The 16,434-nt window shown below is 38.5% G+C and overlaps 6 protein-coding genes and 1 long non-coding RNA gene across 9 annotated transcripts; 3 read left to right on the forward strand and 4 right to left on the reverse strand.

Moving 5' to 3' along the window:
- Positions 1–27: 27 nt before the first annotated feature.
- Positions 28–910, reverse strand: LOC6566400 (60S ribosomal protein L21). Its single transcript, XM_001993043.2, has 2 exons — positions 831–910; positions 28–705 (listed from the first exon to the last, which is right to left on the reverse strand). The coding sequence occupies exon 2, from the start codon at positions 682–684 to the stop codon at positions 205–207; it is 480 nt and encodes a 159-aa protein (XP_001993079.1). The 5' UTR covers positions 685–705; positions 831–910; the 3' UTR covers positions 28–204.
- A 140-nt stretch (positions 911–1,050) lies between these two features.
- On the reverse strand, positions 1,051–6,319 carry LOC6566434 (uncharacterized protein YJR142W). The gene is made up of 4 exons (XM_032739283.1): positions 5,923–6,319; positions 2,957–3,090; positions 2,217–2,877; positions 1,051–2,155 (listed from the first exon to the last, which is right to left on the reverse strand). Exons 1-4 carry the CDS (start codon positions 5,993–5,995, stop codon positions 1,962–1,964), a joined length of 1,062 nt encoding a protein of 353 aa, XP_032595174.1. The 5' UTR covers positions 5,996–6,319; the 3' UTR covers positions 1,051–1,961.
- Positions 5,634–5,899, forward strand: LOC116805690. Its single transcript, XR_004365341.1, has 2 exons — positions 5,634–5,663; positions 5,735–5,899. It is a non-coding gene; the product is annotated as an uncharacterized LOC116805690 (long non-coding RNA).
- A 254-nt stretch (positions 6,320–6,573) lies between the features above and the next one.
- On the forward strand, positions 6,574–8,532 carry LOC6566435 (mitochondrial import inner membrane translocase subunit Tim23). 2 transcript variants are annotated; one of them, XM_032739284.2, is made up of 4 exons: positions 6,574–6,785; positions 6,848–7,145; positions 7,800–7,969; positions 8,047–8,532. In XM_032739284.2, the coding sequence occupies exons 1-4, from the start codon at positions 6,734–6,736 to the stop codon at positions 8,163–8,165; spliced, it is 639 nt and encodes a 212-aa protein (XP_032595175.1). In that variant the 5' UTR covers positions 6,574–6,733; the 3' UTR covers positions 8,166–8,532. The 2 variants fall into 2 exon arrangements, with proteins under 2 accessions (XP_032595175.1, XP_001993081.1); XM_001993045.3 differs by having other exon boundaries at positions 6,575–6,785; positions 6,857–7,145.
- On the reverse strand, positions 8,443–9,129 carry LOC116805689 (thyrostimulin beta-5 subunit). Its single transcript, XM_032739285.1, has 2 exons — positions 9,081–9,129; positions 8,443–9,008 (listed from the first exon to the last, which is right to left on the reverse strand). The coding sequence occupies exons 1-2, from the start codon at positions 9,095–9,097 to the stop codon at positions 8,519–8,521; spliced, it is 507 nt and encodes a 168-aa protein (XP_032595176.1). The 5' UTR covers positions 9,098–9,129; the 3' UTR covers positions 8,443–8,518.
- Positions 9,130–10,045: 916 nt separating this feature from the next.
- LOC6566436 (kelch-like protein 10) lies at positions 10,046–14,634 on the reverse strand. Of its 2 annotated transcripts, none has more exons than XM_001993046.2 (6): positions 14,552–14,634; positions 13,859–14,199; positions 13,125–13,391; positions 12,773–13,037; positions 11,712–11,834; positions 10,046–11,647 (listed from the first exon to the last, which is right to left on the reverse strand). In XM_001993046.2, the coding sequence occupies exons 2-6, from the start codon at positions 14,140–14,142 to the stop codon at positions 10,388–10,390; spliced, it is 2,199 nt and encodes a 732-aa protein (XP_001993082.1). In that variant the 5' UTR covers positions 14,143–14,199; positions 14,552–14,634; the 3' UTR covers positions 10,046–10,387. The 2 variants fall into 2 exon arrangements, with proteins under 2 accessions (XP_001993082.1, XP_032595513.1); XM_032739622.1 differs by lacking the exon at positions 14,552–14,634 and adding an exon at positions 14,298–14,364.
- An 880-nt stretch (positions 14,635–15,514) lies between these two features.
- On the forward strand, positions 15,515–16,061 carry LOC6566437 (thyrostimulin alpha-2 subunit). The gene is made up of 2 exons (XM_001993047.2): positions 15,515–15,836; positions 15,896–16,061. The coding sequence occupies exons 1-2, from the start codon at positions 15,534–15,536 to the stop codon at positions 15,986–15,988; spliced, it is 396 nt and encodes a 131-aa protein (XP_001993083.1). The 5' UTR covers positions 15,515–15,533; the 3' UTR covers positions 15,989–16,061.
- Positions 16,062–16,434: the final 373 nt, after the last annotated feature.

A 16,434-nucleotide genomic window follows, 5' to 3' on the forward strand; every position in this document is an offset into this window, starting at 1 on the left:
TTTATGCTTCTTCTAGCCAAACTTTGATTCCTTTAGCAACATTTTATTATTTACCCTTAAAATAAACACACACTTTTTTGATTGTTTACGGCAATCGGATGGAAAATCAATTCTATTTCGAACTTAGTTTCGAATCAAACCAATCTTCACAGTTACAAATTGTAAACAACAAAAAACACATCCTTTTTCTACTTCGCTTTCAGTTTATGCAACGAACTCGTATTGAATTGGCGCCAGGGCGATGGGTTCCTCCAGTTTCTTGACGAAATGAGCCTTCTTTGGCTGCTCAGGCTGACGCTTGAGGTTCACCCAGATCTTCTTCTCCTTGGCATCCTTGAGCAGACGCTCGTTCTCCTTGACGCGGCGCAGGAAATCCTCACGGCACTTGGAGTGATGCACATGCTCGATGCGAACATTGATGCGCTTAGCGAGAACCTTGCCGCGCACACGTTTGTTTACAATCACACCAACGGCATGTTGTGTCACATTGAAGATGCGGCCAGTCTTGCCATGGTACGCCTTATAGGGCATACCCTTCTGCACGGCACCGTGTCCCTTGATGTCGACAATGTCGCCGTTCTTGAAGACACGCATGTATGTGGACAGGGGAATGACGCCATGCTTGCGGAAGGGGCGAGAGAACATGTCTCTCGTGCCGCGGCGGTAACCCTTTGAGTTGGTCATCTTATCGTTGACTGTTGTTCCCTGTAAAACAAAAAAACAAGCACTTTAGCAACATTTCACTCAGCGGACACGCGAGCGCAATTGGTATCGCGTTCAACTGCATTGGTTTGCATTTAAATGCAATTTCCACAAAATAATTGGCTAACCTTTTACGAATCGACGTCCACGCGGTCGTGAAGATGGGGAAAGAAAGAAAAATGGCTACCTGTTTGGCGTTGCCACCGTTGACATATTGCAGGGTTGCTTCTGGCATACAGCAAGGCGCTGTAGCCCTGGCATAGAGTTGCTCTTTTGATTGCCAGCAGAGCCACTCGTTATCGGTTTTGATTCAAATATGTTTTTTTTTTTTGCAACTGAACGTTGTTTAAGTATTTCATTTTATTAAGTTAAAAAAGTTTTACAAATTCAACAGAAAACTAATTAATATTACATTTTTGCTTAAGTTTGAGCACTTTGGTACACACACACATATGTAATAGTAAATGTCATTTTAATATCTCGTTACAAATAATTTATATTTTAACTATCGTATATAAATGGTGTTATATAGGCATATATATATATATATGTTTATATAACTTGTCCGTTTGTTTTCTATATAGCTTATAATTTTTCACAAAAATTCTAAGAATGTGGCGTCGTTTGTCGTTTGCAATTATTACATGATTGGAATATCAAAGCACAAAACTACTAAAGTTAGATGCGGGCATTTTCGTCAAATACATAGTAGGTTGTTGTACGTATATGTGTATATATAAAGTATGTATATTTAGCTTATGCTTATGATGCATGTGCTACGTATATATAATAAATATTGTAAATAATTTTTATAAATATATATATGTAACGCATATAAGCATGTGTATACCAATATAAATGTATAAACAGCACATACACTTTTGCTTGACTTGCACACATCGATAAAACATAAAATTTAACATTAAGTGTTCCTTTTACTTCTTTGCATTTATATTAATTAATAATTTAGTTTAATAGGTTATACTTTTCTCGTTTCGTTTGGTTGGTTGATTGGTTTTTTTTCAGCTTATACTTTCTTCTTATTCTTTTTTGCATTTTATATTATTATTATTATTATTATGTATTTGTATATATATTATTGGCTGTTGTTTTTCTGGATTTCACAAATCCCACTACAAAAGCAGTCTCTCAAACTAGTCCGAAGCTTCTCAATGCAATGGTTGTTGTCGATTTTGATGCCACATGATACTCTTCTTCCGTAATTTCGTTGTCCATGTTGGTTATTGGTGATTTGACTCCTAAGTCGACTCCTTCTTGTTGTTGTGCCCGTTCTCCAGCGGTCTCTTTGGCAAGCTGGCACAATTGCAATTGCTATCATCATTGGGCAGTGTCGCTTGATGCTGCTGTAGCTTCTGCTCCAGGCGAGTTTTGTACGTGTACAACGACTGCAACGGCACATGCAACAATTCCACAATCTGCGTGAAGTTTAGCTCTGCAATTGAATCGATTAACGCAAGTCTGTTTAATTTGTATATATATTTTCTTGAACATACCATTCTCGGCTGTGATGTAACCGTGTCGTATCAAGAAATCAATAACCACTGGCGCTGAGGTCGTCTTGAAGTCGGGCGTGAACACACGCTCCATACACTCATTGGCTGGCAGCAGTTCGAAGGCTTGCACCTCGCCATCGGCATTGTGTGGCACAAAGTCGACTGGCAGCTCCAAATCAAAGACATATTCAGTATTGGGGAATAGACCCTGGTCGCTCTCAAAAAAGAACGAGACACAGCCGGCTGAAACCAAATTCTTGACGAGATCACATGGAATGGATGCCTCCTCGCCGGCCTCCTTAATGGCCGTCTCCATGATGCCATATCCAACGGATAGGCCACCACCAACCATATTATCCCATTTGCCCGGCCACGTCTCTTTGGTGTTGGATCGCTGCTGCAGCCAAATGCACAAGCCATGCTTCGGATGCCTCACATACCCATTGATATCGACGCCATATTTGCGCACCCCGAACAGTGGTGTCGCCGCCCGTTCCATCTTCAGCAATGCCTTGTGCTCGGACTTCACCTCAAAGCACTCATCCCGCCAGCCCTGCAGAGCCGAGAACAGACCATCGCTGCGAAGATCACGTAATACTTTCTCCAATTGTGCGGTGCGCTCATTGTAATCACGAAATGCCGGATTCAGCTCCACAAGCCCCTGTCAATTATATATATAAATATGCATATATATAAAAATTATCTAATTGTCTAGATTTTATTTGTTTAATAATGCTCACCTGCTTGGTATATTCACAGTCACGTATGCAAAACACTTCCGGATACTTGAGCAGCTGCTTGAACACATCCGATTTAATGAGGCCAACTTGCTGTCCCTCAACCAAGAATGGACGTATGTCGCCCTTATGAAAGCCTGTAACACAATTAACGTTAATTAGCTGCTTGACAGACAATTTGCAATTGATATGGACAAGCGCATTATGAAGGACTCGGCAAGAAATAAACTTTGTTTCTAATTGGGTTGGCAAGCAATACACGGTGGTCTTGTTTTTATTGGTGTAGTCTGGTTTATCTGCCTAATCTTATATATGTAGTTCTGTGAGCATATATAAGCTTATTCACATTTTAATTAATAATATATAGCAGAAAACTTTGTACCCCCACTGTTTATATGAGTGTATGACAAACACTTGAAACACCTTTTCAACTAATACTTTTATCACCTTGAGTCATTTTTTGACAGGTCGACATATGAAATAAAAGGCAATTGCCTTTTTGTAATAACAGCGTATGAAATGTATAATTGTGTTGATTATTTCGAGAGCTATACATAAATAGATTCAAATAATTTGAGACAGTACTACTGAATTTCTGCTTATCACCTGACATTGATAGTTTTATTTATATATATGTAATTATGATTAACCGTCTAGTGAACCTTAATGGGAATTTCCGGTTGAAATTTGTGCAGGGTTCATTAACAAACAAAAAGATTTAAGGTTCACTCGAGGCTCAATTGGAAACACACACAGCACGCGCTGTTCGATAAGATATGCCCCCAAATACCTATTAGGAATTATACTTTTCTACTCTGTGTACTTTAGCTTGAACTCAATCGATTTATTATTGTTCACAAATTTAATAAAATTAATCAAAGACTATAGATAAAACTTTATAGTCTTTGTTTTAATGCAATTGTTTAGATTTTGAATGTGTATATTAAAAATATATATAATACAATATATTTATTTATGCTAAAACTAAATGTGTGAGCTAGGACAATTCAAGCCATGGTCCAGGGTATCACTCAGCCGAGGAGCTCTCATTTAAGTACAAACATAAAAATTAAAAAATAAGCAAATATTCCGAATGACGTGTGTATAGTAAAAATACATATAATATATTATTATCAAACACACATTTCTACGTATATAAAAGTTGAAGCAATTTTGCTGGGACAGCTGTTTTAATTGGCTGTCAGTTTTTGTCTTTATAGACAGCTGTTTTTTTATTATTTAAAGGTAGCTCAAATTCCATTGTTTTCACATACGTTTTTTACAAGACAAACATGTTCATTCATAGTCTTATCTCGCCTTGAATTATCGCTGCTCCCTCAATGAAATAATGCTAATTGCTCGAATCTTTTATCAAGTTGCGTCTGCTGATAATGAATTCCAGTGTTAAAAAGTGGATTGTGCTGGTTGGCGAGATGGTCGCCGAATTTACAGTTTGCCAAACTTAATTGGCATCACTGGGCAAACTGAAGCGAATGTAAATACGAAAACAAACGAGGCATCAAAACATAAGCACAAAGAAATATCAATTCAAAGGCAAACGATAAAAGTGGCTAGAAATCAAATCAAAACAAAGCAGAAATTATACTGATCGACTGTATATAAATTTATATATACAGAGAAAGACCTGTTTATAAAGACAACAAAATACTCAATAAAACCCAATGAATACTTGAGTATTTAAATTTGAGATGCGTAGCAAAACAAGTTGCAAAACTTGGAAGCAAAAAACAAAAACAAAAGCAAAAACAAACAAATGGCGAATAGCAGAAAGCGCGCATGCCGCTTATCAACGGCGATACACAGACCCAAAGAGTGGTAAATACAGATTGAACAGAGAGAGAGAGAGAGAGCGGGAGAGAGTTCATTTCTATCTCAATTAGGTGAACATATGGGCCGATTTTTTTTTTTTAATTTTTGCACTTAATGAAGCCATAAACATCTATCTCTAAATTTATACACATACATAGTATAGTATAGTTGTGTGATTTGTGTTTGTTTCTATATTTGTGAGATGTTTCAGCTGTTTTGTTGTCGCTAAAAATGCCAAAAGTTGACCTCAAGGTGATGCGATAAAAGTCTTGTTACAACCGCAAACACAAGCACAACTGACAAATAATTTGCAGATCGTAAGATCGTAAGATCAAAATAAATATATATATATAGTTCGTTCGTTAAGTTCGTGCATACTTTAATTTATATTTATTCATATATGTTCATATATAATTGATCTTACATAAGAGTTGCTTGCTTCGTTGTTTAACAATTTGTTGCTATATTTTTTTGTTCTGTTTAAGTGCAGTAAAATGCATAAAAGTTTTGTGGCTGGTAATGCAGTAATCCGATAGGCGGACAGCTGTTCGATTTATATACGATCACCGTTTATTACAAAGAAATGCAAATGCGAGCATCACATTACTAACGAGAAGAGAGCGCAACAGGTGAATTTATCGACACTGAAGTTGTGTAGATCGATAACAATAACAATAACAACTTGCGCCGATAGAAGGACATTCTTTGCGCAATTGCAATTTGCTGATCGTAAAAATAGCCAAAAAGGAAATTAATTTCAATGTCAGTGGATGCTGCTAAAACGAAATGGCAATGAGACAGTTGGCAGACGTCACCAGCAGCAGCAGCAGCAACAACAACAACAACAGCAGCAGTTGCATACACACACACGCGCACACAAGTAAGGAAACTAATCGATAATTCGCACTCGCTCTTTCTCTCTCTTGCTCTCACACTTTGCAGCAATTGCAGTAAACTATGCTGTGTGTGCTGCACCCATTATTACATTGGCGCCCAGGCCGCCCACAATATGTGTGTGTATGTGTGTATACAGGGTCAGCAGCGGCCAAACCCATTTTCATGGCCACAAGGCATACCCAAAATAACAACAAAAAATAAATAAAAGACGGAGATGAATTTTTTTGTGTGGCATTACTCACCTGTCAAATAGAAATTATTAAATTTTTGCGCTAGTCCCAGAAGACGCGACAATTTCACCTCGGTGGACGACATTGAAAGAGAGGGGTTGGTGAGGGGAAGGGCGGCTCGGCGCAGCCAAAGTAAATACAAATATACACTTTAAACGCCGGCTACCTTTGCTCCCACTCCACTGCTCCTACTCAACACGGCAACAGCAACAACCACAACAACGATAACAATTGGTAATTACGCGCTTAAATAATATATATATATTTGGAGCTGCTGTTTTCCGTGTCGATTAGCTTGACGCTCCTTGTTTTTGCTGGCCGCACAATTTACTTATTATTAATTTTCACGATTTTAATTAAGGATAATGGACAAACCAACGACCCAAAAAAACCAAACCATCAAAACACAACCGCACTCAACGAAAACCACAGCCGTAGTGCTGCAAAATACTCGCTTAACTCGATAACGATTACAAACTCAGCTTGCTCCCTAGTGTTGCCCAACAAGAGGCAAACAGCTGATTTTTTGGAACAGCTGATTTTTTGAAACAGCTGTGCTAGCTGCTCCATACATGCCTTAGCAAATTTAAATTGCTAGTGCTGTGTAACAATCGCATGTAGTGTACTTCACAACACACGTGCGATACAAATGTCACGCTGACAAGAGAACAAAAAAAAATTTAGGGAAAAATAGTAACATAGGCGGAGCACGGAAAACGCAAACCGTATCCACATTTGTGTTTTTTGGGCTACAAATAATTTGGCAGCTAATTTATCATAAATTAGTAACCTACCTTGGCAACGCAAGCGATTAAATTCCAAAATGAGTGACGACTACTTACGGAAACCATTCTCAATAGCGCCATCGCCAACCGGTAAGCAAAACGCAAATTACGCAATCTGAAATTATTATTTCATCAATTTGTTTTTGAATGAGTGCTTGCAGTTGACGATCCACAGACTGCAACAACAAACTACACACCGGCAACGAGTACATTTAGTAGTGCTCCGGTCTCACCGTACCTTAACTATGATTCACGATTCCTGCAGCAGGCGCAGCCAGAATTCATCTTTCCCGAGGGCGCAAACAAGCAGCGTGGTCGCTTCGAGTTGGCCTTCTCACAGATCGGCTCATCGGTGATGATTGGCGGTGGCATTGGTGGCCTCGCTGGTGTCTACAACGGCTTTAAAGCGACGAATGCGCTCAATCAGACGGGGAAACTCCGTCGTACTCAGTAAGTTGGCAATCAATCACAAATATTTAATTTATCACCTTAATGGTTTGCTTAAGAAACATTTCAATTTGTTTAATCCATTTTGTCAGAAGCTATTGGTTTTTTAAATTTAACTTATTTGCTGAAAATATTCATTTGACCATGCGTGTCGTAAGGGAAAGGTTCATATTACATATATACATATAAATGTATTTAAATGTATATATTTATTATATACCGTCCTTTCACCTTATATAATAATTATCTACTTAATAAATAAGTTAACTTACTGTCCACAATTTTGGAAGGCAGGTCAGGCAGATACCTCTTCAAAATTATGCAGTATTTCAGTTAGCCTAAACCCATTAAGAATGGGTAAATGTTGTAATGAAGTCGTCTCCGACCATATAAAGTATATATATTATTGATCAACATCAAAAATCAATGATAGTTACTATATATAATTATTTTAATATACTATTGAGACTTTGTTAAGATAAGAAAATCAGATAATGTTAACCAATGTTTATTTTGAACAAACCACATTGGATGCAGGGTATCCTAGTTTGGAATAAAACCTTCTAAGACTTGTTCCAACCAGAGTATTCTAATAAGTGGTATATGGTATATTAAATCTGGTATGGAAAACAATATTACATTTTCCTTTGATTGCAGATTGATCAATCACATTATGAAACAGGGTTCGGGTACAGCGAATACCTTGGGAACGTTGGCTGTGCTCTACTCGGCGTGTGGAGTGTTGTTACAGTATGCTCGAGATCAGGATGATAATGTAAATACTATAATAGCTGGCTCCGCCACAGGACTGCTATACAAATCCACAGGTGAGCAACAATGGAAATAAATGTATACTATTTATTTATTTTATATTTATATTTATTTTTTTAATTTTTAATTTTAGCTGGCCTGCGAAAGTGTGCCTTGGGCGGTGCTATTGGTTTGGGCATATCGTCGCTTTACTGCTTATATCTGCTGTCGCAGGAGAACAACAACACAAACTCAAGTCCAAAATTCCTGTAGATGGCGTCGCCTAGTCCTCGTGATCCTGGGCAATCCTGGATTCAGGATGTGTGTGTGTGTAGTAGTCGCCTCGATGCGCTTAACCGTCAAATATATGGTTTTGTTTTATATATTATAAAAATACATATATATTATATATATATATTTAGATTTATCCGGACACTGTAAGAAATAACATTTTTAGTTTAAATCAAAGCAACCACCAAACAACTAAGATGTGAATGAATGTAAAACGAGCAAATAAAGTTGTATGCTTTGAATGCAACTTGCCATCAAAATTAAAAGATTTATTTTGTTTTTAACGCCATACTACACTGAACTACACAAAAAATAAAGCCAGTGCTGCAGAATGCCTAATAGTCCAGTGCGCCAGAATCGTCATTAGTCAGTGCCAAAACTTTATCGCCCTTGCGCTCGTCCATGCCATTGTTGGCTGGTGCCTCGCAGCTGGTGTCTTCGGTGGAGCAGGTGTGACAATGACAGTTGATGGCTTCCATATAGCTATATTTGCGTATACTCTCATCCGCATCGGGATGGCAGTTCTTGAGCATGGCCACCGATGGCTGACGATTCGCATGCACACATACCGGATGGAAGGAGCGCTTATATGGGAATTTCCAATCGGATATTTCGCTGGAATCGCAACGACCCCAACAGCTCCAGACGCTCACATGATCCCAGCATTCGTGACCCTGAGCATCCGATTGAGTCACCCTGTACGTGTACATGCGACGATGGCAGCCAAGTGGCGCAATTGTCGGTCCACTGCTTACTGGCTGCAGCTCCACCAATTGTGCGCTTGCCACACGCAACACTGGCGATGCTACAAATAGCATGCACATTCTACAAAAAATTAATAAAAAATTTGGAGTTTTATTTCTCAATTTTACAATGTCCGCTATTTGCGTCACTTACAACACTGCGGCGAGCATTGCAAAGTTGTGCAGCTTTCTTTCTTTCTTTTTATCGTTGGTGCTCACGTCGCAGTCGCCTGCGATATGATTTAGGTTTTGATTATTCCATCATATTTATAGTCAGCTTCTGGCTGTGACGTCTGCGCACCAGTTTGTCCTTTGCTTTCAATTGTTTTGCCTTAAAATGGAGGTGGTAATTCTTTGAATTTTGCATATTGCAACTGAAGCATTTGGCATTACCAATTTAAATTCAAATTTAATGTGCGTTAAGAGTGTAAAAATATAATTTTTCATTTGCCACTATTAATATTCTGTGTTTTATTGTGCATATAATATTTGGGTACTGTTGTTTATTACAAGCAACATATATTTATTCATTACCAGACTTAAATGAAGTAATTAATAATTTTGCATTAATTTTATTCAAGTGTTGTGCGCATCGGACAAGCTCGTCGTTAAAAAGTCTTCAGAAGCAGAATTTTAAATTAATGTTTAAGCTTAGACTTTTTCTTAGTTAATTGTTAAAAAAACTATTAATTAATTTAATGTCACAGCTTGTTTGGTTCCCCACACGGATCTAAAGGCGAGTTTACCATATTAAGAACTGAATTCACCAATTTTTTTTTTAATTTTCAAAATGACTTTGGCCCAATCATCCAAAGGTGGGCACTCTGAGAACATATTATTGATGATTGTAAATCAGCCAATTATGAAAAAAAGAAAAATAAATTCCAAAAAGTTAGTCAGCCGGTACGAATTACTTAAGTAATAAGTCCAAACAATAAATTAATGCAATAATGTTGGCCCGGGCTTATAAAAAAGTTCTCGATATTAGAAACAGAAATATCTCAATTAAACACACGATAAAGTCAATTTTATTTTCAACTCATTAAATTGATATATACCAATATATTTGTGCCGTCTTTCCAATAATTAAAACAATCCATAATATATATATATATAAACTTTATTTTTTTCTATTAATTTTTGTGTATGGTGCAAATAATTTTGTTATATTACTTCTATTTCAATTTCGATCACAGAATTTTGTTAATTCACATGTCCAAAAAATGGTCCATGCTATGCAATAATAATTTTTGAATGGTTAACCGAGAAATGTGTGCGTTAATCGAAAGGGTCATTTAAAAAAAAGAGTATGGAAAAAATACGGTTTCTATGGACGTGGGCCACGCTGTGAATTGCTGTACCATGAATGCTGTACCTATATGCCCACGCTAACACTTCCTCTAGTAGTGTGTGTTATTTGTCAAGGCCGGGGTTTGGAGTCGGCTGTGGAGTCGGCGACGTCTACGAGCGACGGCGGATCTCATGATGCGAGCCATAGCGATGATTACGCAGCTGCACCCGAAAGCGCCGCGTATTTTCCGGTCCACGATTCTCCGTCTGTCGATTGGGATTGGCACCAGCTGGTACTGGTGCTGGTAGCGGCAGAACGACCGCATCCAGTTCCTCATTATCGTTATCCTCATTGGCACTCGCATCATCATCATCGTGCAGATCATCCAAATCGGCATCATTGTTATCGACCATCGACTGCGTGCGATTCGGACTGGCAACATCCTCGCGGGCCATTGCATTGGCCATCAGACGCTGACGTCGCTCCTCCATGAGGCGATCGCGCTCCTTGTGGATGTAATCGCGTTTGTTGGGCAACCCGGCCACATTGTTGGCAGACAGCGCTGAGCGTACAATGTTCATGTCAGTTGCCTCCATCCATTCATCCGTTTCGACCACATAGCATTCGGTGTGCGAGATAGTGGAGACGCCATTGAAGCCGCCAATCGCAAAGATCATGTCATCGATGATCTCCAGTCCGAAATTGCTGCGAGAGTGATTCATTTGGCGTATAAAGTGCCACGATTGCGTCTCGGGATCGAATCGTTCGCCCGTCGATAGTCGCGATGTGCCATTAAAGCCGCCAATCACATAGAGCTGATCCCGGAATGCCACACAGCTGACACCGGAGCGACGATGATTCATGTTTGGTATACGTGTCCACAGATTGGTCAACGGATCATAGTATTCGGCGCTGTCCAAGCACTCTTGACCATTGAATCCTCCCGTCGCATAGATCCGTCCATTCAGGGTACAGGCGCTTGCATCCGAGCGTTGCATATTCATGGGCGAAATAATGGACCACTGATTCGTTGAGGGATTGTAGCGCTCAACGGTATTGAGGCGATTGTGTCCATCATAGCCACCAATCGCATAGATCATGCCATTTAGCTCCGCCACACTCACATAGCAGCGCCGGCAGTGCATAGGAGCAATCTCGTTCCAACGCTTCTGGACCGCATCGAAGACACGACAGGTGTTGAAATATTCGACGCCATCGTAGCCACCAATACTAAAGATTTTGAAGCCAAGCACAGCGGTGCCATGGTAGGCTCTCGGTCCGGCCGGATCTTCCGCATTGATTGTCACCCAGCGATCGGCTCGCGTATCATAGGTCTCGATGCAGCCCTTGGATGTGCCACCACTCCAGCCACCAATGGCGAAGATTACCTCATGCGGCAGCCGGGGCATAGCCAGCGGTGGCGTCGTTAGCTTTAAGAGGGGCAAGTATCAGGTATCAGGTATCATTTATTGCTGGGCAAAAGGTGGTTTTTACCTCTTCGGCTTGTGGGTTAAGGAAGTCCAGATCATACATGAATTTAAAGGTATCGACTATCAACGGCTTGGCGGTCTCGCATTGCATAACATACGGATGCTCCTTGACCTCCTCCATGAAGCACTGCAAATCAAGGCATCAAGTTTTAAACTTATTTATCTATTTTTATTAAATGTGCGCTTAAAAGTTAATTAAAAATTGTTTTTTGTTTGGTGACCACTTATAATTTAAATAATTTATTATTTTTATACATTTTTTCGAATCCCGTAGAGAAAAAACTTGAGCTGAAACCAGCGAAAACCATATTTAATTATTTATTATTTTAAATCAATATTAAAGTTGCAGATGAAATGATTTATATCAAATAAATAAATTAAAAAACAGAATAACCACAATTAGATATTTATTCATTAAATGTGCAGCGCCATTTAAACTTAAGTTTCATATTAAATTAGATTGGTTATTTAAAATTAAAAACAAAAAATGAAATACTGAATATAATATAATGCGGTATATTTAAATTTAAACAAGTCCCAACATTCAATGCAAAGATTGGGGATACTCAGAAAAAGCTTTTTTACTTATTTAATGTAGACCCTCGATGTAAAGTAGTCTACAAATTTTAAGAAAGGTTTTAAAAATTAAAAATTTGAAAGTAAAATGAATTTGAAAGTTACAAATCAAATAATTTAAAAATCAAAGTGAAGAGTTCAAAAAATTAAAAAAAATACAAATTGGGCAACCCGAAAGAACCCAATCCTACTAAAAATTGGTAAGAGTCAGAAACCTTGCTCAGCTTAGTACATTTTGTAGTTGAAAAAACGAGTACATTTTTCTTGAATTAAATACTGAATGGAATGTGCATAATGTAAATACAAAATATATTTAAAATATTAAAATTTAAGCTCTTCGACAAACCGACAAAGTGCTTGAAAAGATAGATTTATACTTAAATGTTGTCAGTCTTGAATATTTGTAGCTGATTTGAATACGAGCAACGAATTATTTGATATTTATCTGAATGTACAAATATTATTGATTCAGTTATGTGGGTATTTTACCTTGGGTGTCATCAGGCCAAGGCGCACTCCCGTCATTAGATGGGCCACATGCTGTTTGCGATTGTCCGGATCTCGGTCAATCCATTTGACGCACAGCTTCCATACGTAATCCTCCTCTCGTGTGTTTAGCTCATCATCGCTAATAATGCTGTAAAAGTCGTTGACATTCATGTCCAGTATATCCGTATTGCGGGCGGCCACATCCGTAAAGTATCTCAGCGTGTAATTCCGTGCCTTCTGATGCAAGTCCTCGAGAAACCGAAAGCTGCAAGCAAAATTCAAAATCAATTAAAATCGGATTACATCAATCAACGTGGGATGTGGAGCACCATAAATCAATTCACATACTGACCGCGCAAAGCCCATTATGCTGACACAGTTTTCCGGGCTAAGTGTCCGTCCGAGATAGTCCTTGCACTGCTTGACCAGCCCCACCATTCCCACATAGTCGGCACAGATGAGCAGCTCGTGCACATTGTCATCGGTGATGTTGGTCCGCCGCAGATATGCATACTCAATCACACAGTTCATGATGGACGCACTAATGCCCGGTATGTGTACCACGCGACTCTCATCAGCTCCCGCCTCGGCTCGATTGTTGAAGCCCGTAAATTGTACGCTGTACACCGCAAAATAACAAAGAGAGGGAGAGAGAAGGAGATAGATAGATAAATAGATAGAGAGTGTGAGAGAGAAATTAAGTTAATAAAAGTCATAGAAAACAAAGGACTGTGGAATACTCTGATACCAGCGTACCACAAGTTGCAAGGAACCTACTTGTAAGTGTGGGGGAGTGGTTAGTGGGTTAGTGGGTGTTCCTCGAGCATTTAATAATCTTTAATTAGGAGGAGGTGTCTCAAAATATATCTTCCATGTGAGATAGCATTAATTCTACGATAGCCAATCTTAAGGGGAGCTGCCTAGAAATAAACCTTCCAATTTTGATAACTCTAACTCTAAAATTACGAATCTTAAGAGAAGAATCCGACAAATATGCCGTCCAAGTGTGATAACTCTGGCTTGGGTCGGTGTACATAGGCAGGGAAGGGGATGGGCGTGGCACCTGCAAAGGACTCCAGGACTTACCGAAAATAGGAACTACAGGAGCACATAATGGCACGATGGACATTGAAGGATTGTTCACCCACCGAGATCTGTGCATCGCAGAGAAGATTCGCGATGCGCAGCTCGTTGAGCACGTTGAGAGCCTGATCGCTGACAATGGGTGTTAGGGATTTCGACGAGATCTTCTGGGCGGGGCCATTATCTAATTCATCCCCCTGAAAATCTGCGTCCATCATTTGTATTGGTACCAGTTCCAGTTGACCCTCATTCATGCCATGCAAATGATTTGCGTTTTGTCGATTCATGGCGATGAGCGATCCAGCGATTTATTCTCGGTTGGCCTTTGAAATCCTGGTCCTTGTCTGAGTGAAGCAGGTAACAAGTTTTGGCGTATGGATGTTTTGATGTAATCACATTGAGATTTCTTTGTTAATCAGAGTATATCATCATGGTATCTTACCAAGCGAATCGCGTAATGTTGATAGTTTATATTTTTTGTGGGCAGATTTAGGGAGAGATTTCTCCGTATTTAACAGAACAGAAATAATGTTTGATAATTAATCAACAACAACAACGAGACAGCTCTCTTAACGAACGGAATGGGACTACTGAGTGAAAAACTCACAAAAAATTTAACGCACTCTAGTAGATAATTTTTTTTTATTTATATTCAAACGCTTTTGGCTCTTAGCTCCAAAAACTCCAATCGCTTACCAATGTTTCTTCCTTTTCAAAGGTATTTGCCCCATAGAAAAGTACCAAAAGTCGGGAAAGATACGCATAGACACAGCTTAAAAAATAAATATCCAAAATGTCTCCGGTTTTTTTTTTTAACTTACTCCTAGTTTTGTAGACGTCTATCACAAAGCCTAAGCCAAAGTCGTTATTTTTTGTACTTATTCAATTTAACTCTTTGATTCAGAATCTTGATATTAAATATCTTAAGAATCCAACTTCCTATAAATAGTATTTTATGTTTTTAAATGCTTTATTTTCGTAATTATCAAGAAAATATTCTTGGTATCTTTATAATAAATTTTAATCTACATTAAAAAAAATAAAAATAAAATAAATGTCGATAATAATCAGGTAGTTTTATCTATACTTATATATAATGTAAGCGTAGATCCATTAAAATATGTTGTCTTACTCGATTATTAATACTCATGAATTTATTCATATTTTGCATACCTCAAAAAAATATATTATATGATTAGAGTCTATTTTGTACTAAATATAAGCATCTCTTAACTGAGGTATGTTATTATTTTCTATATATACAATAAAATATATTAAATTTTTTCGTTTCTTTAATTGTGACTATATTTATATAATGATTGCGAAATTCGTCCAAGGACTTGGCAATAATATTTTAAATTAGGTCTGATGAGATTTTCTATATTTGGCACATGACAATTAGTTTATATCATAGATATTTACATTAACATCATCTTCCGATTATACCATTTCTTGGCCGTATTCAATATGAGAGTATGCAAACGATGTTTAGATTCATGAATATGTAAGGCACACAAATCTTGCCCACCCTTTTCAATTTGCCCATTAAGTGTGGTCCATTGCCCACGACAAGATTATCCGTGCCTTGTTTGCGCAGTCGCCGTATTTGGCTGAAGATGGAATAAAAGCTGGTGCTGATTGGAGACAATGCAACAGTCCGCATCGGCATTCTAGAGAGATGAAGTCGCAATCGTTGTTGGCTTGCTTGTTTTGGCTGCTGCTGTGTGACTGCTTTCTGGTCGGCGAGGGCACTCAGGCGGGCAAGGACATGTGGTTGCGTCCCGGCTGCCACAAGGTGGGAAATACGCGTAAAATCTCAATACCAGATTGTGTGGAATTCAATATTACAACCAATGCCTGTCGCGGATTCTGTGAGTCATATGCGGTGCCGTCGATACAAATGGCATTAACTGGGTCATTCAGACCGCCCAAACCGGTGGTATCTGTGGGTCAATGCTGCAACATGATGAAATCCGAGGAGGTCAGTACTAAAGAAATAATATGAAAATCGCACTTGATCATCATCTCCGTCTTTTTCAGATACAACGTCGTGTCTTGTGCCTCGGCGGCATGCGCACTCTGACCTTTAAGAGCGCCCTTTCTTGCAGCTGTTATCACTGCAAAAAGGATTAGAGAACTCTTCGCAAACTGGTATATTCTATGTAAATCTATTGCCTGAGCCACTTTAGTTGTTTACAATAAATAATTCATGAAACAAATTGCTGCACAATGATTTCGTTTGAAACCTATATTTGAAAAGTAATCGAATTGTTGGCTGTTAATGTTATCGAACAATCGTTTTGTTAAATATCGTTTACTGAAATATCGCTTAGTCGTATACACATTTCGTATCGATAAGTTTATCGAAGATCTGTTCCGCCACTAACTAACTGACGAAGAAAGAAGTCGGTGATTTTCTTTTCTCCACAAGCGTAATAAATGTTTTCATAAAATAATACTGATATATGGACCTATAGATAGATATAAAATGAAATTGTTGGCATTATGCCCATTATGTATAAGGAAAGCCGGTCGATCTATCCGTAACGACTATTAAATTTATGTACATAATTCAAACT

Source organism: Drosophila grimshawi, unplaced genomic scaffold (genome assembly GCF_018153295.1).
Source record: "Drosophila grimshawi isolate 15287-2541.00 unplaced genomic scaffold, ASM1815329v1 contig_1377, whole genome shotgun sequence".
Lineage (NCBI taxonomy): Eukaryota > Metazoa > Arthropoda > Insecta > Diptera > Drosophilidae > Drosophila > Drosophila grimshawi.